Raw genomic sequence first — 17528 nt, 5'->3', positions numbered from 1 at the left:
GCTGAATTCTGCAGTCACACAGAAGTTGTCTGGGTTGGTACCTGGTATTCGCAGTTCCTTCTGTACCCCATCCTTTCCCAAACTAATGAGCTGTTTGAGAAGTTTTAGTTGATGCTGGGGGGTTTTCTACAGCTTTATTTAAAATCCTTTAAAGCATGTCTCATTTTCTGATAGTTTTAAATTATTTTAATACTATCCACTAATGAAAAATCCATCATAGTAGTTGTGTCAGATATCACAATGTATTCAGTTTGTAGGTTCAGGGGCAGATTTTTGGTCCCTTAAATCACCTCTGGGCTCCTTCTCAGAAGGAACAAAAATGGCACTAATAATTCCACATAAAGCCAATTTATCCACATTTGGGCATAGACCAGGCTTGCAAAAGAGCTAGTATGCAATGTGTGCAGTATGGCAACTATGAGTAAAGCATCTGACAGTGCTTGTGCAAGAACTGCCACAGATCGAGAGACAGAAAGGGCTTCCAGCTCCACACTGATCCTTTACACCGATCGGTAGCGGGTGCCCACAGAAGGGCACGGGAAGCAGGTGCTTTTCACTGATGACCCTTCCCAGCATTCTCATGCTTTTCCAGTATTCAGTGAAAGGACTTCCCCGGTCAAAGCTGCATGTAGACCATCATGTTTATCAGCCATGCCCTTAGTGGCATAAGGGTTTGTTTTACACATTGAATCTTTGATGCTGAGAAACACTTGCAGAAAAGGTAGGCATGGATATTTAGACTAATGTGGTTCAGATGTGGCATTTGCCTATTAGAACATGAAATAAGGTGCTAAAAAAGGAGTCTTGTGTTGCTTGGGTGTTCTGGATTGGACTGTTTATGCTTTATCATACATTTAACAAACTGAAAAATGTGTTTGAGGGATCGGCATGTGGATGAGGATGGTCTCTGGTATGTGTCTACTGCACAAATAAAGTTATGGGACACCCAAGCAGAGCTCTTTGGATTTGCCTCAGCGACAGCAAGAGGGAGTTTGCTGGTATGAAGCGGAGGTTGTAACACAACCAGAGGGGTGACAGTCACTAACGGACCTTTCCTTTATGTGTTTACTGAAATCTTTTTTGTAACTATCTGTGGTTTCATAACATCTTCTGGCACTAAGCTACACAATTTAACTGTATGCTGCTTAAAGCATATTTCTCTGACACTGTTAACAGTCTTCTGATCATGTTTATGTGGCCTTGATGTATTTTTACGCATTTTAGAGGCCTGAATCCTATTGCTAATACTAATTTGCCTTTTTTAGGAACACATTTTTAGAGTGAATGTGTTATTTTGAGCTTTAAAGCACTGTTCTTCCATGAATTAAGGCACTCTCACGAGTTCAAAATGACTTTATGTAAACGGCCCCCTTGAAATTTGAAACCCACTCCAGCATCAGCATTGATACCCGCAGATTCATCATACAGAGCAGCATGCTGTCATCCCCTTTCTCTGTAGTGCTATTAACTCCCTAAAAACTGTCTTCTTGTATCCCCTTCCTCTCTGAGTTCCCATGTTACTTGAATAGCTGCATTAACAGACATCATAGTTTTCATATGAGCTGCAAGAACTAGCCAGGTTCAGATTAGTTCCAACTAAAAAGGGAAGCTAATAGATGTTCATTTATAGGGGGCAATAACAATACATATATATTCTAAATAAACAGGTGAACCTGAAAGAGGACACTACCCGCTTAAAGCTTCAAAGTTGTATTTACAAGCCCTTAGGCTTTACCTCTAATGCAAACGCGGCTTTTGACAGGCATCACCTGACTGGCATCAGGTCCTGCAGCCTTCCACTGTTAGTGTCCCATGAGCCTTCAGTTAAAAATAAATACATTTTCCCAGGGGCTGGGGAGAAGCAGACTCGGGTTCCAGTATAAGGCACGGTTTCCTCGGCTTTGTTCAGACTGGTTCCGTAATTACGATTAAAGGTGATCGCTGCCCCTGCTCGGAACAAGATGGCGCCCCCGCGCGCCCGCCCCGCACCACACGGTCAACGGCCGCACCGGGGCGGCGCAGCGCGGCGCGGCGCGTGGGGCGGGGCCCCGGGGCGCGGCGCCCGCGGGACGGGAGCGCGCCCCGCCCCCGTCACCTGACCGCCGGGGACGCGCGCGGCGGCGGCTTCCTTGGCGCCCCGCCGCCCCCGCCCTCGCCGCCCGCGGCTGCCCCGCGCCTCCGCCATGGTGCTGGAGTCCGTGGTGGCGGATCTGCTGAACCGCTTCCTGGGCGACTATGTGGAGAACCTGAACAAGTCCCAGCTCAAGCTGGGCATATGGGGGGGTAAGGAGCCCCTTCCGCCTGCCCGCGCCCTGCGCCGGGGCCGGGCGGGCAGCGAGGGAGGGAGGGAGGGAGGGGCCGCCGCCGGCACCGGGGGGGCGCTTGCTCGCGCCGCGGCGGGTTTCGTTGGCTGCAGCCCCCCTGAGGGGCGGTCGGTCCGCGGGGCTGCGCCCTCCCTCCCCCCCGTGAGGGGCGGTCGGTCCGCGAGGCTGCGGCCCCCCTTCCACCCCGTGAGGGGCTGCGCCCCCCCTTCCCCTCCCAGTGAGGGGCGGTCGGTCCGCGGGGCGGCGCCCCCCCCTTCCCCTCCCAGTGAGGGGCGGTCGGTCCGCGGGGCTGCGGCCCCCCTTCCCCTCCCAGTGAGGGGCGGTCGGTCCGCGGGGCTGCGGCCCCCGCCGCGAGGGGCGGGCGGCGGTTTTGGCCGTTGCGCCGCCTCGAGGCGAGGGGCTGCCTGTGGGGGAGCAGGGCCCCGGCAGCTGCGGCGCGGCAGGTGGCTGCGGACGACCCGAATTTTGCTCCTTCTTCCTCAAAATGAGGCGGGGGGGGGCGGGGGCGGATACGGGGATAACTCCCCGAAATCATGTGTATTAGACAGAGCCGCTACACTGGAATGGCGTGACGTGGCTGTTCCCAGCCAATATATTGAACATTTAAGTTTGTTACTCTTTAGGCAAGCGAGTAGTTGAATCGCTGCCTAGGGAAGGCTGACTATTTCAGCTGTCGTAGATACATAACCGATGAGATTTTTCTCATCTTCCTGATTTTGCTGTTGCCATGGTAGTCAAGATTAATGTTTTTAACACTTACAAATTATTAAAAATACCAGTATTATAAGCAGAATATATCACTAAGGAATCTGGTATTAAAACACTGAGAGGTGTATTTGGTGTGCTTTCCTCATCATGTATGATTCTCTGTGACTACATTCCCTTTGGAAATCTTATTATATTGCCTATTTGAGGAAAAGTTAATGCATTTATGAAAACAGTCGTGCAAGTGCCTTACATTTTTGTGGTTTTATGATTCATGCTGTTCTTCCTGCTGTGTAAAATCAACAAAAATAAGAGATAGCACCTTCCTAGTCTACACTGCCTTGATAAAACTGTGATTATCATTCATAACACAAAATGAATAATAAGAACGATAATAAGAAAGATATTATTAGGCATACTGAATGGTGTAGAAACATGCAGAAATATGTTAGTGATATTTCTGTAATCTCCCCCACTGTTAAATTTTGCCTGAATAATGAGTGTTAATGACTCATAAATTAGACATTTATTGTGTTATTCTTTAGCATTTTGTGCTATCCAGTAACTGGAGGTTTGATTTTTAGATTTTACCCCTGTGTTCTTGGGAGTGTTGTAGCTGAGTTCCTTGCTCCAGCTTACATAATACAGTAGTTTAAATCACTTATTCTGTACTTCTGTTTTTCTTCCACATAGGTAATGTGGCACTGGACAATTTACAGATAAAGGAGAATGCATTAGTAAGTATTCTACATTTTTTTAAAATTGTTTTTTGGATCCAAGGACTAAGTCATAAGACAAAAATACTACTTAATGTAGTTCCATGTTACACAGTATGCCTTCTTTACTAGTTCTTGAAAGTAAGTCCTTGGTTAACTGCCTCTAATTTTGTTCAGGATATTGGAATAGAGGAAGGAAAAAAAAAAGCTATGGGTTAAATCATAAGTGGCTTCTGCCTTAAAAATGTCACTTAAAAATTAGCCATGTGTTTTTGAAGTAAATTTTCTGTTGTATTACTTGCGTATGCACACATATATAACCTGTTCTAGTATTTGAGGCTTGAAATAATAAAACTTTAAATAAGTTATTTTGGTATTTTTCTGTTACCATGTCAGTCTTCCTGTAAAATGTAGAGGATTTAATTTCTGCTGTGACTGCTAGTGTATTATGATATTTCCATAAAATCCTAGGGTTTTTCCCACTTGCAGGTCCATGCAGAAGTTCATATGTCTTTGAACACCTTATTAGGTCTAATGGGTATGCATAGGCCTACCTGTTTGTCTTTTCAACTTTGTTTGAATAAATGGGTTTTTGAGGCCTGCCTCCTTCAAATGGATTGATATAACTAAGGGCTTTTGAAAGACTGCTTTGCTCATGTGCTGATGTGGGCATTAAGGAAGGAAAGGTTCATCCTTCTAGATTGCTTGAGGCTTATATTTATGACTTTCTGCATAAGTTGATGTTTGTTTAAAACTGACAAAGAAGACATTTGTAAGATGTGTACTCTCTGAATGTAAATATGGTCATTTAAATGTTCCATTCTGCTTCCTTTTAAAATAGGAGTGATGGAATGGGGGGAGGACAAGAAACAGCTTGCATGAAGTACCCGAATTCATATCTGAGAAAGTGTTTGTTGATTGTTATATTCCTTAATGGAGTCAATGAATGGCTGTACTGTTAAGACAATCCTACTGCAATCTTTAGTATGCTTCTACTTCCACTAAAGAGAATTTTTACTTTTCTGTGAAAAGAAAATATGTTGGATTTTTGCTTGACCTAATAATTAGATTTCTTCATTGTTCCGGTTTCATGTTTTACCTGCCTATTTCACCCAGTAGTGATGACTTTTTTTCTACTTAAGTCTATTTCACAACTCTCAATACAAATATCTTTGTAGTCTGGTAGTTAAAAAAGGAAGAAAGAAGGAAAGTGGTGTCTATTTTGTGCATTTATCTTTGCTTCTTATTGCAATAGCAGGGTTGATTATGGTTCTACCAGTTCTGACTTCACTTATTTCAAGTATTGACTTACGTGACTGACCAGAGCTGAAAGAGACCCAAGAGAATTTCAAGAACTGTAAACAAGAGAAGTTTTCAATGGCTTTATAGTTGTGTAGTGGGTTTCGAAGCAAAAGATTTGTATAAGATTTCTAAAATAAAGTTGTACCTAACTATTTTTACAAATGGATACTCACACACCTTGGGAATATTCCAAGTTTTTTCTCAAAATATGTTAGAGTATTTGCTGACACAGAGTGCTGAAGTGAAATATGTATTTCCTTTATCCTTTGAGGATGTTGCTTTGTTTTGCATGACTTCAGCTATAAAAATAAACAGAAGTGTGACATGGCAGTTGACATTAATACTCCTTTTTTAATGATGTCAGACACCTGTAGTAGTAATAGTAATAAAGTCTTGCCTATGAATTTCTCCAGCTTTATTATATTTTTCAAACATAGGGAAAAATGACTGATGAAGAAGTAAGACCTATGTTCTTTAGCAACCTCTTGCAAGTTTCTCAGACTTCTATTACGGTCATTTCCATCAAAAACTTTAAACTCTGAGTATCTTTACTTGTGAATTTCTATCCAGTATCCAATCTGTCATGGTTCTTTTAAAATTTTCAAAGGTAATCCTGCCTATTGCTTGTCAGTTATAATCTTGAAGTATTTTTAGTACATCATCTGTTTGTTTGTCAGTCTGAAAACCCAAGGCTCTCACTGTCTTAATTCACGTTAACCTGATGTCTTTACTGAACAACTTAAAAGCATCTTTAATGTTTGCTTTTGTAATTCAGTTTTCTTCTGAGTTTGATCCTCTGAAAACTCAGATTTTTCTCAAGGTCAAAATCATGGTCCTGCCCTCTCAGCAGCCCAAAACTAAGCTAAACCCCCTCAGAATTTGTTCAGCTGTGGGTCACAAATACAGTATCAAATGGGTTAGATTTGTTAGATGGTATCTACTTTTACATCACTGCTGCTTGCTCTGTCAATAGCAGAGATGTTTGCTCTCATAATTTGCTTGTTGTCTTCCTATGCTTGCTCCTACTGCTAAAAACAAAGTGTGCAGATCAAACTATTTTAAGTGAGTTTACTTTCTCTCTCCTGATACATTTTAATGGAAAATAAAAACTTACGGGAAAGCTTCCAGTTAAGCCAATTGATCAGACTTTTAATGTACAGCCCCTGCAAGATGAAATAGAAGGATATACTTGGAAGATGTTGAAGAGCTGTTGTCACCAAGAGGGATTTAAAGCATGTGGAAAAGTCTCTAGGAATATGTGATTATAACCAGAAAAGTGTTAAAATATTCCATAGCTCTTACTTTTCAGTAGTTTCGAGTCACTAAATGAGGAACAAGCCACAAAAGTATTGTCACTAGTTTTGTTGCTTAGTTAAAAAAAGGGGCGGGGGTTCTTTAGTTAAAGCTGTCTGATGTTAGATCTTCATTGGAGTTCAGGACACTTTTTAAAAACTGTGGAAATTTGGCTAATATGTTAATTGGGGGGATATTAGTCTGCTTTTTGGGGCAGCCCAGTTAACTATATTTAAATTGTAAAGGGGGAGTCAAGGCTGTTTCCTAGTATGCGGGAGAAGGGGTTAGCATGTATCTCATTTGGGAAAACAGGTTTACTTTTCATAATCTTTGAGACAGGAATTCTTTCTAAATAATTTAACCACAAATCAAAGGCCTGAAGAGAAGTCAAAGTGGAAGAGAGTTCTGGAAAATACTTTCTTTAAGTAGGGAAAGGAAACTGACACCAGCTGGGGGAAGTACCAGCTGGAAATTTGCTGTAAGATTAGTTAAATCACAATGTTTTAACTTCATTTTAAATCTTTCCTTTTGTTTTTGGGTGGATTTTTTTAACCAGTGATTCTATTCCTGGTTTTGAAGTAGGCTGTATAGATGAGATTGTTGGTCAGGTTTTAATTGATGGTAATTGCTCACTTGTCACCTGTTCCTCCTATCTTTGAGCCTATCCTGTTGATGTTTGGCAGGCATTTTGCATAGATCCTCACAATGTTTTTAGTGTATATTTGTATATGTATATTTGGAAAAATTAGGTACAGTGCTGATTATCATAAACGAAAGACCTATATGTCAAATTAATGAAAATGCAGAATTAAATTATCACATGTAGATAAAATTTTATTTTTTAGTAACTTTTGAAGCAAGGCATTATTACGTTTGCAGGAGAGTATTGCTGAAAATGTTGAACTGCTTCATTTTTATACTTTTTACAAACCGTATCATATTTATGGATCCCTGTGTTCATGAGAGTATTGCTAAATAATTAGAACTCTGTTATATGGAGAACTGCTCCTGTTCTGGAACTTCAGTTCTTGGAGAATAGTTTTAACGTGCTGTATAAACCAGATTATCCTTAAAATATATGGATCTGTTTAATACTTTTTTTTTTAACAGAGTGAACTGGATGTACCTTTTAAAGTGAAAGTTGGTCAAATAGGTAAGTTGTTTCACCAAAAATCTTAAAATTGAAATTTTAGAACAGATCTTAAGATCAGTCTTGTTCCTGAATTTCTTTATTAAGCTTTCTTAGACAGGTGATCTCTGTAATTTTACTTGCTGTTGAGACTAGTGTAGATGTCTAATGTGATTGCTCTAATTAAATCATAGGATGTTGTTTGGTTGATCCTTTTGGAGTAACTGTACAGGCTGGGTGTGAAAAACATGTCTGAGAGGTTCTTTCCAGATACATGAATGATTAAGGGAGCTGTTTGGTACAAGCAAAATGTGTGTGGCTCTTTAAAAGTTATATGATCAATATGAAGAATTTAAGTAAGATTTTTGAAAAGTTGGCAAATATGCTAAAGGCTAAAAAATTCTCAGATATACCTTCTTAAAAATGCCTTTCGGTAGTGCTCAGCATTGCTTTTTCTAGTGAAACATTCGTGGGAGAGGAGTGCATCGTATTTCTTCCGTGTCCCTACAAAATCATGTTCATCCCAGTAAATTAAACTCCAGTCGTGATCTTAACCTTTGATCTGAAGTCTTGTGACTCAAACTGCATCTTCTTGCTTAAATCAGTGGCTTATTTTCAGTGCATGTATTTTCTCACTTCAAGAGCTGTACAAACTGCTTAAGCCCACACAGGTCCCACCTTGCCTTTTGAGGTGTGTAGGACTTCAAGAAATAAGGCTAATGCTTTTCAGTAACTGAGGTATTGTTCAGCCTAAACACCGCATAGATTTTTTTGCCTTGAAGTAACTATATTTTTGTTTATCTAGATAAACTTACTCTGAAGATTCCTTGGAAGAATCTGTATGGTGAGGCAGTTGTTGCAACTCTAGAAGGCTTGTATCTTCTAATAGTTCCTGGAGCAAGTACGTAAAATGTTCAAGAACACAGTGAAATCAAATAATGGAAGAGAGAGAAAAATATTGAAGGGTACCGTGTAATTGAGTGTATGTAATAGCAAATAGTTCACGTAGGCTGCCATTTGTACATGCTGGTTCACTCAAGGAGACTTCTAGGCAAACGCTGGCAAGTGAGCGCAAGAAAGGTGGGAGGAAACAGCACCTGTTGCTTTTATGGAAATCCTTGGGTAAATCCTTTTTAAGTTCAGTTTATCAGAGAGGTTTCCTCTGAAGGATGCTTATCCTGAACCCTTTTTTCTGGCATGATCTAGATCTTTTGACTGTTACATGAAGTAGTCCATCTGTTTCTAACTTTTAACACTTAAAAGTAGTAATTCCATTAGAACTGACTTTTAGAGAGGGGGAAAAGGACCAGAGAATTTGATTTGTTTTTTATGAAATCAGAAGCTCTGGTATACTAAGTAAACTTTCAAGTTTCTAGAGCATTAAATGTATGTGTAGCAGAACTTACAACCTGCGTTATACTGCAAAGCGCACACTTAAAGGAGTCTGAATTTCCACCTTTGCAAGGGTGTGGAAGGGTTCTTCATTGTGGTTGCTGCATCTCTTGTGCTATAACACTTAAACATTGGTAGGATCCTTGTGTATCTTACTACATAGGAGTATGAATTCCAGAGGTGGGATGCAGGTTTCAGCAGTTAGACCAAGAATAGCCTTTATGTTGCCAAATGTCTTTGTCTTGTTTGAGATGTTGATTATGGTGTGTGTTGCTTGATTATGTATTTACTTAATTTGAGCAACAGTGCTTCAAATTTAGGATTAAAGCTGTCCCAACTTGTCTTGCAGGCATTAAATATGATGCAGAGAAGGAAGAAAAGTATTTGCAAGATAATAAACAAAAGGAACTTGCAAGAATTGAGGAAGCCTTGCAGAAAGCAGCAGAAAAAGGTACTAAGTTAATAATGCAAACGTCCATCAGAACTTGAGAACTTAGGCTGTGATATGAAAGAAAAGCCCTGTTTTGTGTCTGACTTCCTAAATCTTACGTTTTTTAAGTATCTAGCTAATCTTACTACAGTTCTTTAAAAAGTCATTTTTTCTCTGAAGCTTGAAACAAAATGTCATTTATTTTATTTACTATTCATTTGTCCATTTAACTTCCATTGGAAATGGGCATTTGATCATCTGGTGTTTTTGTGTGTGTATGCATGTGTGTGTATATATATATGTATATGTATTTAAAGCTCTGGGGAGTTAGGCCTGAAGATAAACTGCATTGCGTGAGACATTATCTTGCTGTAGAGTTTTAATTACGGATCTTTAATAATGTGATACTGTGTTTTAGAGGAACAGAAGTCTTTTTTTAAGTGGAGACTTACTATATCCAGCATTTTTAAGGCTTTTGAAGAAATTATTTATATAAAAATGTTACCTCAGTAACTTGATTCCTCATTCAAGAACTAGAATTAAATTGAGTCATATTTTGCGGAGATGCAGTGTTAAACTTTCAGCCTTGAGGAGGAAAAGGCAAAGGATCACTCAACCTGGATTCCTTTAAACTGTAGTTATCCTCTCAGACATACTGTGGCCTCACATTTCAGTGGTACAGTGGCTTTGTTTCTTGCATGTTTCTGGACTTGTGCTTGAATATTGTACTCAGGAGGAGTTGTTCAGTTCCTGCATGAGCAGATCTCTTGCCTTGGCTAGATGCAAAAGTCTTAGGGCCCAAGTTGCTCTACTGCAGCTTGAGTTCGTAAAGAATCCTTTTTGACCTTCAGGAACACACTGTAGCTGGTGACAGTCTAAGAAATATACTGACTATAAAATCATCAGGGTCCATTTTTAGCTCTGTTTGCTTTTGTGGCTAGTGCTCAGCATACTATAATGTGTATAGAATCTTGATTCAGTATTTGTATTTATTTAAGAATCTCTTAACATGGAATGTTCTGGGGATTTTTTGAAGACATGCTGCTCAAATTTTGAACAAACTGGTTGTGTCACTGTGTGGTTAGTACAACGTGATGGAAAGTGAGAACAAGATCTGCTGACATAAGCTGGCAAAACATTATTTCCTGTTTACTAAGCTACTGAAGTCTGTCAGTATCAAAACTTGTATATAGAGACCAAAGCTTGCAACTCTTGCCTTTTACTGGTTAGAATTTAAATGAAAATTGCATAATTTGACATATGTAGATAATCTTTGAAATTAATTATTCTGAAGCTTTGACTCTGGCGATCAGATATTATAATGGAAATACTAACTTAGCATGTGAATTTTATGAACTTGACATCAAATCAGGAGTTGATTTCTTCATTAAAAAAATGCGTTTTTTTGGTTATTTGCTGCCATGTGGACCAAGGCACTCATTCACAAGATTCCTTGTATGGGTTGGAGAAACTGATTTACAAGGACATCAAGCCTGGTGGGTATGCATGGTTAATTGCTAATTAAATTTAACAAACGAAAGAAACCAACACCCAAGTGGCCATATGTAGAAATGAAGCAACAAGCCTTTTTGGTAAGCATCCACATACTGGTGGTTCTAGAAATAAGATTTTAATGATTGTGAATTCAAGAGAAAACTTACAATGAGTGGTGCTGTCTTAATTGAGTGGCTATTCAAAAAGACAGTACATTTAGAAAGATCTCCATCAGCCATGTTGAGTTCAAGAATGTCATAGAATGCTGACAGTGTTTTGCTGTAATTTTTTTTTTTTTAAATATATTAAGTATTTTGAGAATAGAGGATAATTACCCTTACTTAAAGTTTCTGGACTTAAGATTTCAAGTTCAGCCTGTCTTGAAACTTTGAACATGCCAAATGAACCATAGAAGACTGAAGACATCTAGCATGCATTTCTGTGTTCTTGTTTATTTGGATTGCTCTCAGATTAAGCAAGGAAACTGTCTCCAGTGAAATTCAGAGGAGCTGCTGTTATGTTGTACCTGCTGTGCTTTTTTTTCTTGAGTTCAATTTTCAGTAGAAGGCTATTCTTAACCAAAATTCCTTAGTAGCCTTTTATCTGAGTGCAAGTTCAGAATGAGGTTAAAATCAGGCTTGGACTATGTTTAGTCTCTCCATAGTTATGGATGCAAGTGGTTAAGAGGAAAATCATGTTGTCTTAGTTTTGTTTTGTATGTGATTGAATGCCTGAGATCCACAAATTGTCAAATAATTGAAGGAAGCAGTCTTTTTAAATATCAGCTATAGAGGATTCCTTGTACTCTTAAAATGAACTCTCCAAAAGAAAATATTGTTTGTATTTGGTGCAGTTTTTTCTTTTTGTTCTTCATAGGGTGACCACTGTATAAGTGCAAGGCAGATTGAAATCTTGGGAGGCACTTTTTCCTTTATTTGAACAAGCATGCAAGTAACTCAAAATAAAGGTCTTCCCCTGAGTTAAGCAGGCTGTTGGACTTGCTTCCTTCTTGCTGTAGTAGTACACACACCCTTATACTGGAAATTTAAAATGTTGAGCACGGCTGCTCTGTTGCTAACTTCATTTTCCTCTGTGTGGACAGAGAGGAGAAAGAAACAATGTAACTGACCAAACTAGCTTTCTTTAGAAATGTGGAAAAATATGAGCGTTAGCTTAATGCATGAAACAGTTTGTGACTGTTTTGATCATATTGTGTGTGTAAATACTAGAATTTAATTTCATAAAAGCTTTTAAAGAATCATTATTTCTGCATGCCTTTTGTGTGTTTATAACTATCATTCTTTCAGATCACGTTCATACCCTACTGTTGATTAGCGTGAGAATCATTGAGAAGTATTCTTTAGGTTTCTGTGTACGTCTTGAATATCTTAATTTGGAAGTTATGCCACTGTATGGTAGAAGTCTCTTCTGTTTTGTTTTTTTTTCCCCATGACATATACATTATTAGCTGTTCAGATATGCCAACTATGCCTCTGCCAGAGGTCATTAAATTAAAAACAAACATACATACATTATTGGATTACAGAGTTGTTCACCAGGGATCTAATAAGCAGTTCTTCACCTTTAGAATTTTGCTGCACCTTTCAAAATCGTTGTTCTTTAGTTCTGTTTTCTGTTCTTCTCATACTTAATTGATCCAAAAGTGTGTTAATATAATGAATTCATGAAAAAGTCCAATGTATGTGTATTTGCTGAGAAGCCTGGTGATTATTTGTAGTTCCTCAAACTCTTCAGAAGTTATATAAGGAATATGTGAAAATTAAATTAATGCCTTGACCTTACAATTGACAAGATCATTGATCTAGTGGATATTTGGATATGTAATGTGAAGTTTTTACTGGCTACTTAGTTTAGTGGAACTTTAAACTTGAACAACATAAAAATAACCAAGAATTCAGTTGCTTCCAGGAAAGTGAATCTGCATATAAATTAATTATAAAAACCAAGATTCTGCGTTGTGAAGTGTAGCTGTCTCCTTCCTTAACAGCTCTGAAATTCTTTGAAAGCTTTTAATGACAGCTCAACAAAGGCATTCTGCTTAAGACAAACAGAACTTCTTTCTTTCTTTTTCTTCCCTATGCTTTTCTGTATTTCTGCTTTACTAACTTGAATTTTCTTTTTCTCACAAAATTGCTTGCACTGAAAAAGGACGTAAGCGTAAAAAGTATAAAAAGCATTTTAAGAAACCCTTTAGAGGTCATGACCATTCAAAAGGTGGGTAAAACACATGTGGGTTTTTTTTTTTTTTTTTGCATGCGTTCCTTTTTAAAAAAAAAAGTTTGGCTTTTTTCTTTTTGCTTTGTTTCGATTAGTTTCTCCTAGTTTTGGATATACAGCCACTGATACTTTGTCTCATTTTTGGAAGTGAGGACATAAACTAGAGAGAGCTTTTTGATGTTTCCCCCTTCTCTGAATCAAATGAGGCTGAACTTGACTGTTGGCAAAACTGCATGTGAGAGAGAGAATGTCTGTTAGTCCAATTTTCATAATATTGCACTAAAAGCTATATAAAGTAATTCAGTTGATAATATATTGATGATACAGTAGTAAAGGCTTTCAGCTATCTTTTTAGCTTCTGTTCTAAATAGCTGATATACTGTTATGACTGATATTGTGACAGCAGTGAAGTTGATGTCTCTCCATAACGAGAAGATTATCACCATCCATCACTACCAAAACACAACTCTTCAGCATTAGTGTGACTGGAAGTGTGACTCTTGCACAGGTTGCCATATCCCATGTAGTTTTATTGTTACCTATCTGAACTCAGATGAAGCTGTAGCGTAGGCTAATAAACAGAGTAAAAAATGGATCAGTTTTATGAATCACCAGGCTTTTATTGCTGCTGTTAGCTGCGTTTAGTCAGAAAAACGTTAATGAGTTGCTTGTTTGCACTACTGCTACTTGAAAGACATGAAGCTTGAATATGTGCTTCTCTGCTCTTTTTTCTTCTTTATCATAGTTGCATTGCTTTGTTAATATCAAGTGGGAGTTGTGAAGGAATGATTAATGGGAAGAAGTGTGTGAGGAACTTTTAAAAGTGGTATAAAGTTTTTGTTTCTTCCTGGAGTTCCTGACTAATTCTTTTACTTGAAGTCAAATGCTTTCTTGAATAGAATTATTATATCACGTACAGTGGCAAAATGTTTTTATTTTTATTGGAATCTTCTGAACATCTCTTATAGCTTAAAGAAAAAAATTATCCTAATTTTTTTTAGGAAGATATACAAAGTTATATACTTGTGTTACTCAGCATGCGTTGCATATGTAAAAAGTTATAAATAGGTAACATAGTCTGAGAAATAAAACTGAGAGAGTGCAACCCTAAATTTAGTCATAACCTTTGGTCCTTATTTCTCTGTACTTGGATAGCTATGTACGTGTCTTCAACTTGAGCCATCTGTAGCATTTCCAACAAAAATGTACAAGCTTGGTAGGCTTATCAGTGGCGCTTCACTGTGACACCCACTTTGTAAAGTAGGTACTGTACAAGATGAGGTAACATGTAGAGACAGCTAGAGAAGAGGCAGCTCGCCTGTATTTTAGCTAAAATGTTAAGACACTCAGTCCAAGATAACCTTTTTAGATTTATGTTGTTAAACAGTGAGTGTGTTGTAAATCCTTAGTTTTTTTCAGGATGCATATGTTTGTCTTGGGTGGCTCTGGTGTATATGCTGCTTCTGCTACACTGTCTTGTTCAGAGTAAGTTCAGTTATCACTACATGGCATAGAAAAGTTCTGTGTGGATCTAGCTTAACTGGCTGCAGTATGAGTCCACTATGGAAGAAATGTAATATTTTACAGTGCAACTGTTCATTTTCTATATATAGTATGCAAGCATTTTAACATCCTCAATGTCCTTTAAAAGGCTGTAATGGACTGATCTTTTATTGTCCAAACATTATCTTCACCTGGCTATTCAAGGGTATTTTGTGCTGAATTACACCTTTCTACCTATTTCCTTGTTGAAATTGCTAGTTAATTGCTGAGGGAGTCTTAAGGGAGAACATTTTACCTTGAAAGGAGTGGAGTGAGGTATGTTTACCAAAAAGATCAGGAAGCTCTGTTGTAAGCTAAATGATTTTGACTGAAACTTGGACATAAACTTTGTTCTGGTTGCATGTTGTGCACACTAAGCTAAAATCATGTCTTCAGACTATGGATGTACAGGAAGGTTACATTTGTGTGATGTGCTCTGTAATTAACAGAAGAAAGAGTCCCATGGGGGTACAGATGGACAGGAACTTCCTAATTTTGTTAAAGCATTACGCTTTTTAGGCTAAGAGAAAAATGCAAATATCTAATGTAAATAAGTAAACAATTAAGTGTCAAGTATTTACATTAGAGTAAACATTAAGTTTACATTCGAATAGCTGTTGGAATGGTTAAACTCAAGATGTGACTATAACACTGAATGATGACTTTTTTTTATTTTAGACAAACCAAAGGAAGAGAAAAAAGATACTTTTTTAGAAAAGCTTGCAACTCAAGTTATAAAAAATGTGCAAGTCAAAATCACAGGCATTCATGTCAAATATGAAGATGATGTAAGTACTTGGAACACCTTTTCTTCATTTTAAATTGGACTCCAGTATGGTGATTATTCTGTAGTCCCTAGAAATAAATTGTTACTGGTTTCTTTTATACTTCTTCAGGTAAAATATCCCAAGTATGACTGAAAGCCATAAATATTTTGGATATGTGAAATAGATATTCTCTCTTTTGCCCTGTTTGATGGCATGTCTCTCACTAAATGTGGGTAGTGGCTGTTTCTCATGCATTAGTGTGTGCAGTTGAAGTACAGAATTTTTCAGTGTAATAGATGAGATACAGAATGGCAGGAACTGGTGGGGATTAGAGATAAGTGAGAAAGCAAATGGTTAAAAATACTTAATTGATGATTGAGACTCTTTATATAAATAGAACTAATATTGTTCCATCCCACTTCCAGCTTCCTTTAGGATGAAGTATGAGGCAGTTTGAGATAGTTGGATGTGAAAGGGAAGGATTAGATGTAGATTATTTCCCAAATCTACTTTGGGACTATTTTTTCCCCATACAAAGATTCTTAGATGTTGAAAGGAAACTTTGGGATTTAAGTCTAAAGACTTTATACCACATCCATCTTGGTTTTTAGCTCAACTTAGAGAGTTCTAAGAATGCTCCAGCTAGTATTATTATTAAGCAAAGGAAGACTCTCAGAACAGCTCAGAATTCAAGTTGGTTTTAATGAAATGATGCATCTTCGTTGTGTGGGCAGACAAGAGATAAACATCTGTTCTTTTTTTCATTTTTGTAGATCACAGATCCACAGCATCCAGTTTCTTTGGGAATGACGTTGGGTGAACTTAGCTTACTGGTAATGTGTGTGTGAGAATGTGTGCATGTGCTTACATATTTAGTTTAACTGTCTTTGGCTGGGTAGCCAAAAGGAAAGTTTAACGTGATATAATGAAAGTTTGCATACAGCTGGAAGCTTAGACAATCTTTCATGCATGCAAACGGCACTTAATGTTTTTACAGGCAGAAGGGAAGACTACTGGGGAAGATCGGGCTTTTTGAGACTAGCCATTTCTTCTTATGATCCAAGTGTTCTTTAAAACTAGATGAAAGTATTTACCTTCATAGAGTAGGTTATTTCCAGGGCTAATAAGTAAATTATGACAAACATTACTTTGCGACAATGGAAATGTGGTGTATTTGCCAGGCTTTTGAGAAACGGAGGAGAAAATTTCAGTTAACCCTTGTTTTTGTTAGATGCTAAGCATTTTATATATGAGATAGGGAGTTGAAAATTAAACCTGACAAATTCAGTGCTGAGTTTTACTTATGTGTATGCAGTCTAGAGAACCTGACTTCTGCTGTTGTTTGGTAGGACCAAAATGATGATGTATTTTGTGCTTGAAAGTATAGAATAAAACCTCAGATGTATTGAATAAGATACAAAGAATGATTTATATTACTTTTAACTTTTAGACAACAAATGAGAATTGGATACCTTCTATTCTGAATGAAGCTGAAAAAATGATATACAAGGTAATGTGTGTTTTTCCTAACTCCTTTACAAGTGTAGTGAGCAGCTGATCTTGGGGGTCTGTCGTAGAAGTGGGGCAAGAGAAATAATCTGGGGTTCTAAAGAAAAATTTAAAAAAGCACTTTGTTTTGCTAATTCTCCTGTTCTTTTTCTTAATTTTGCTTTGTATCTGGACAGAAGTAGAACCAAAATGAGTGTTTTTATGTAAGGCATTAACTTTCAACTCTGTGGTTTAGAAAATTTGCCATAAATTCAAACACAGATTCATTCATTAAATGCATTATACAGCAAGTCTTAAATCTGCATGGTAACTACAATTTCGAATAATTGTATTAAATTACCATTGCTGGTTTCTACTCTAGTCTGTACGCCTAACATATCAGGGATTCACACTTGCTAAAATGAATATTCAAAGATCTAAGAAATGATAGGAATATTGTAAGAAGGATTTAAGAATCCTGGCTTCTTTTTCAGGCCTGTGTATATGGAGTGTATATGGAGTGTATATGGTTTTATATATAAATAATATATATACTATATAAAAAAACTATATATATATATATATATATATAAATCTGACTATATAAAAAACTATATAGTTTTTAATATATATATATTTATTATTATTTATATATATATATATATAAAGTGGAAAGCTAACCTCATAGAATGGATTGGATACTGAGTA

General features: G+C 37.7%; 1 protein-coding gene across 1 annotated transcript in view; it reads left to right on the top strand.

Moving 5' to 3' along the window:
• The first annotated feature begins 2117 nt into the window (after positions 1–2117).
• Positions 2118–17528, top strand: part of VPS13C (vacuolar protein sorting 13 homolog C) — a 105343-nt gene continuing 89932 nt past the window's right edge. The window contains exons 1-8 of the mRNA XM_067305368.1: positions 2118–2283; positions 3723–3766; positions 7451–7493; positions 8275–8370; positions 9211–9312; positions 15244–15353; positions 16106–16165; positions 16783–16842. Of these exons, the coding sequence (XP_067161469.1) occupies positions 2184–2283; positions 3723–3766; positions 7451–7493; positions 8275–8370; positions 9211–9312; positions 15244–15353; positions 16106–16165; positions 16783–16842 (615 nt within the window). The 5' untranslated portion in view covers positions 2118–2183. The remainder of the gene's footprint in view (positions 2284–3722; positions 3767–7450; positions 7494–8274; positions 8371–9210; positions 9313–15243; positions 15354–16105; positions 16166–16782; positions 16843–17528) is intronic.

Source organism: Apteryx mantelli, chromosome 15 (assembly GCF_036417845.1).
Source record: "Apteryx mantelli isolate bAptMan1 chromosome 15, bAptMan1.hap1, whole genome shotgun sequence".
Taxonomy (NCBI): domain Eukaryota; kingdom Metazoa; phylum Chordata; class Aves; order Apterygiformes; family Apterygidae; genus Apteryx; species Apteryx mantelli.
Note: the sequence above shows the minus strand (reverse complement) of the source record. Positions and strands in the feature narration are given on the sequence as shown.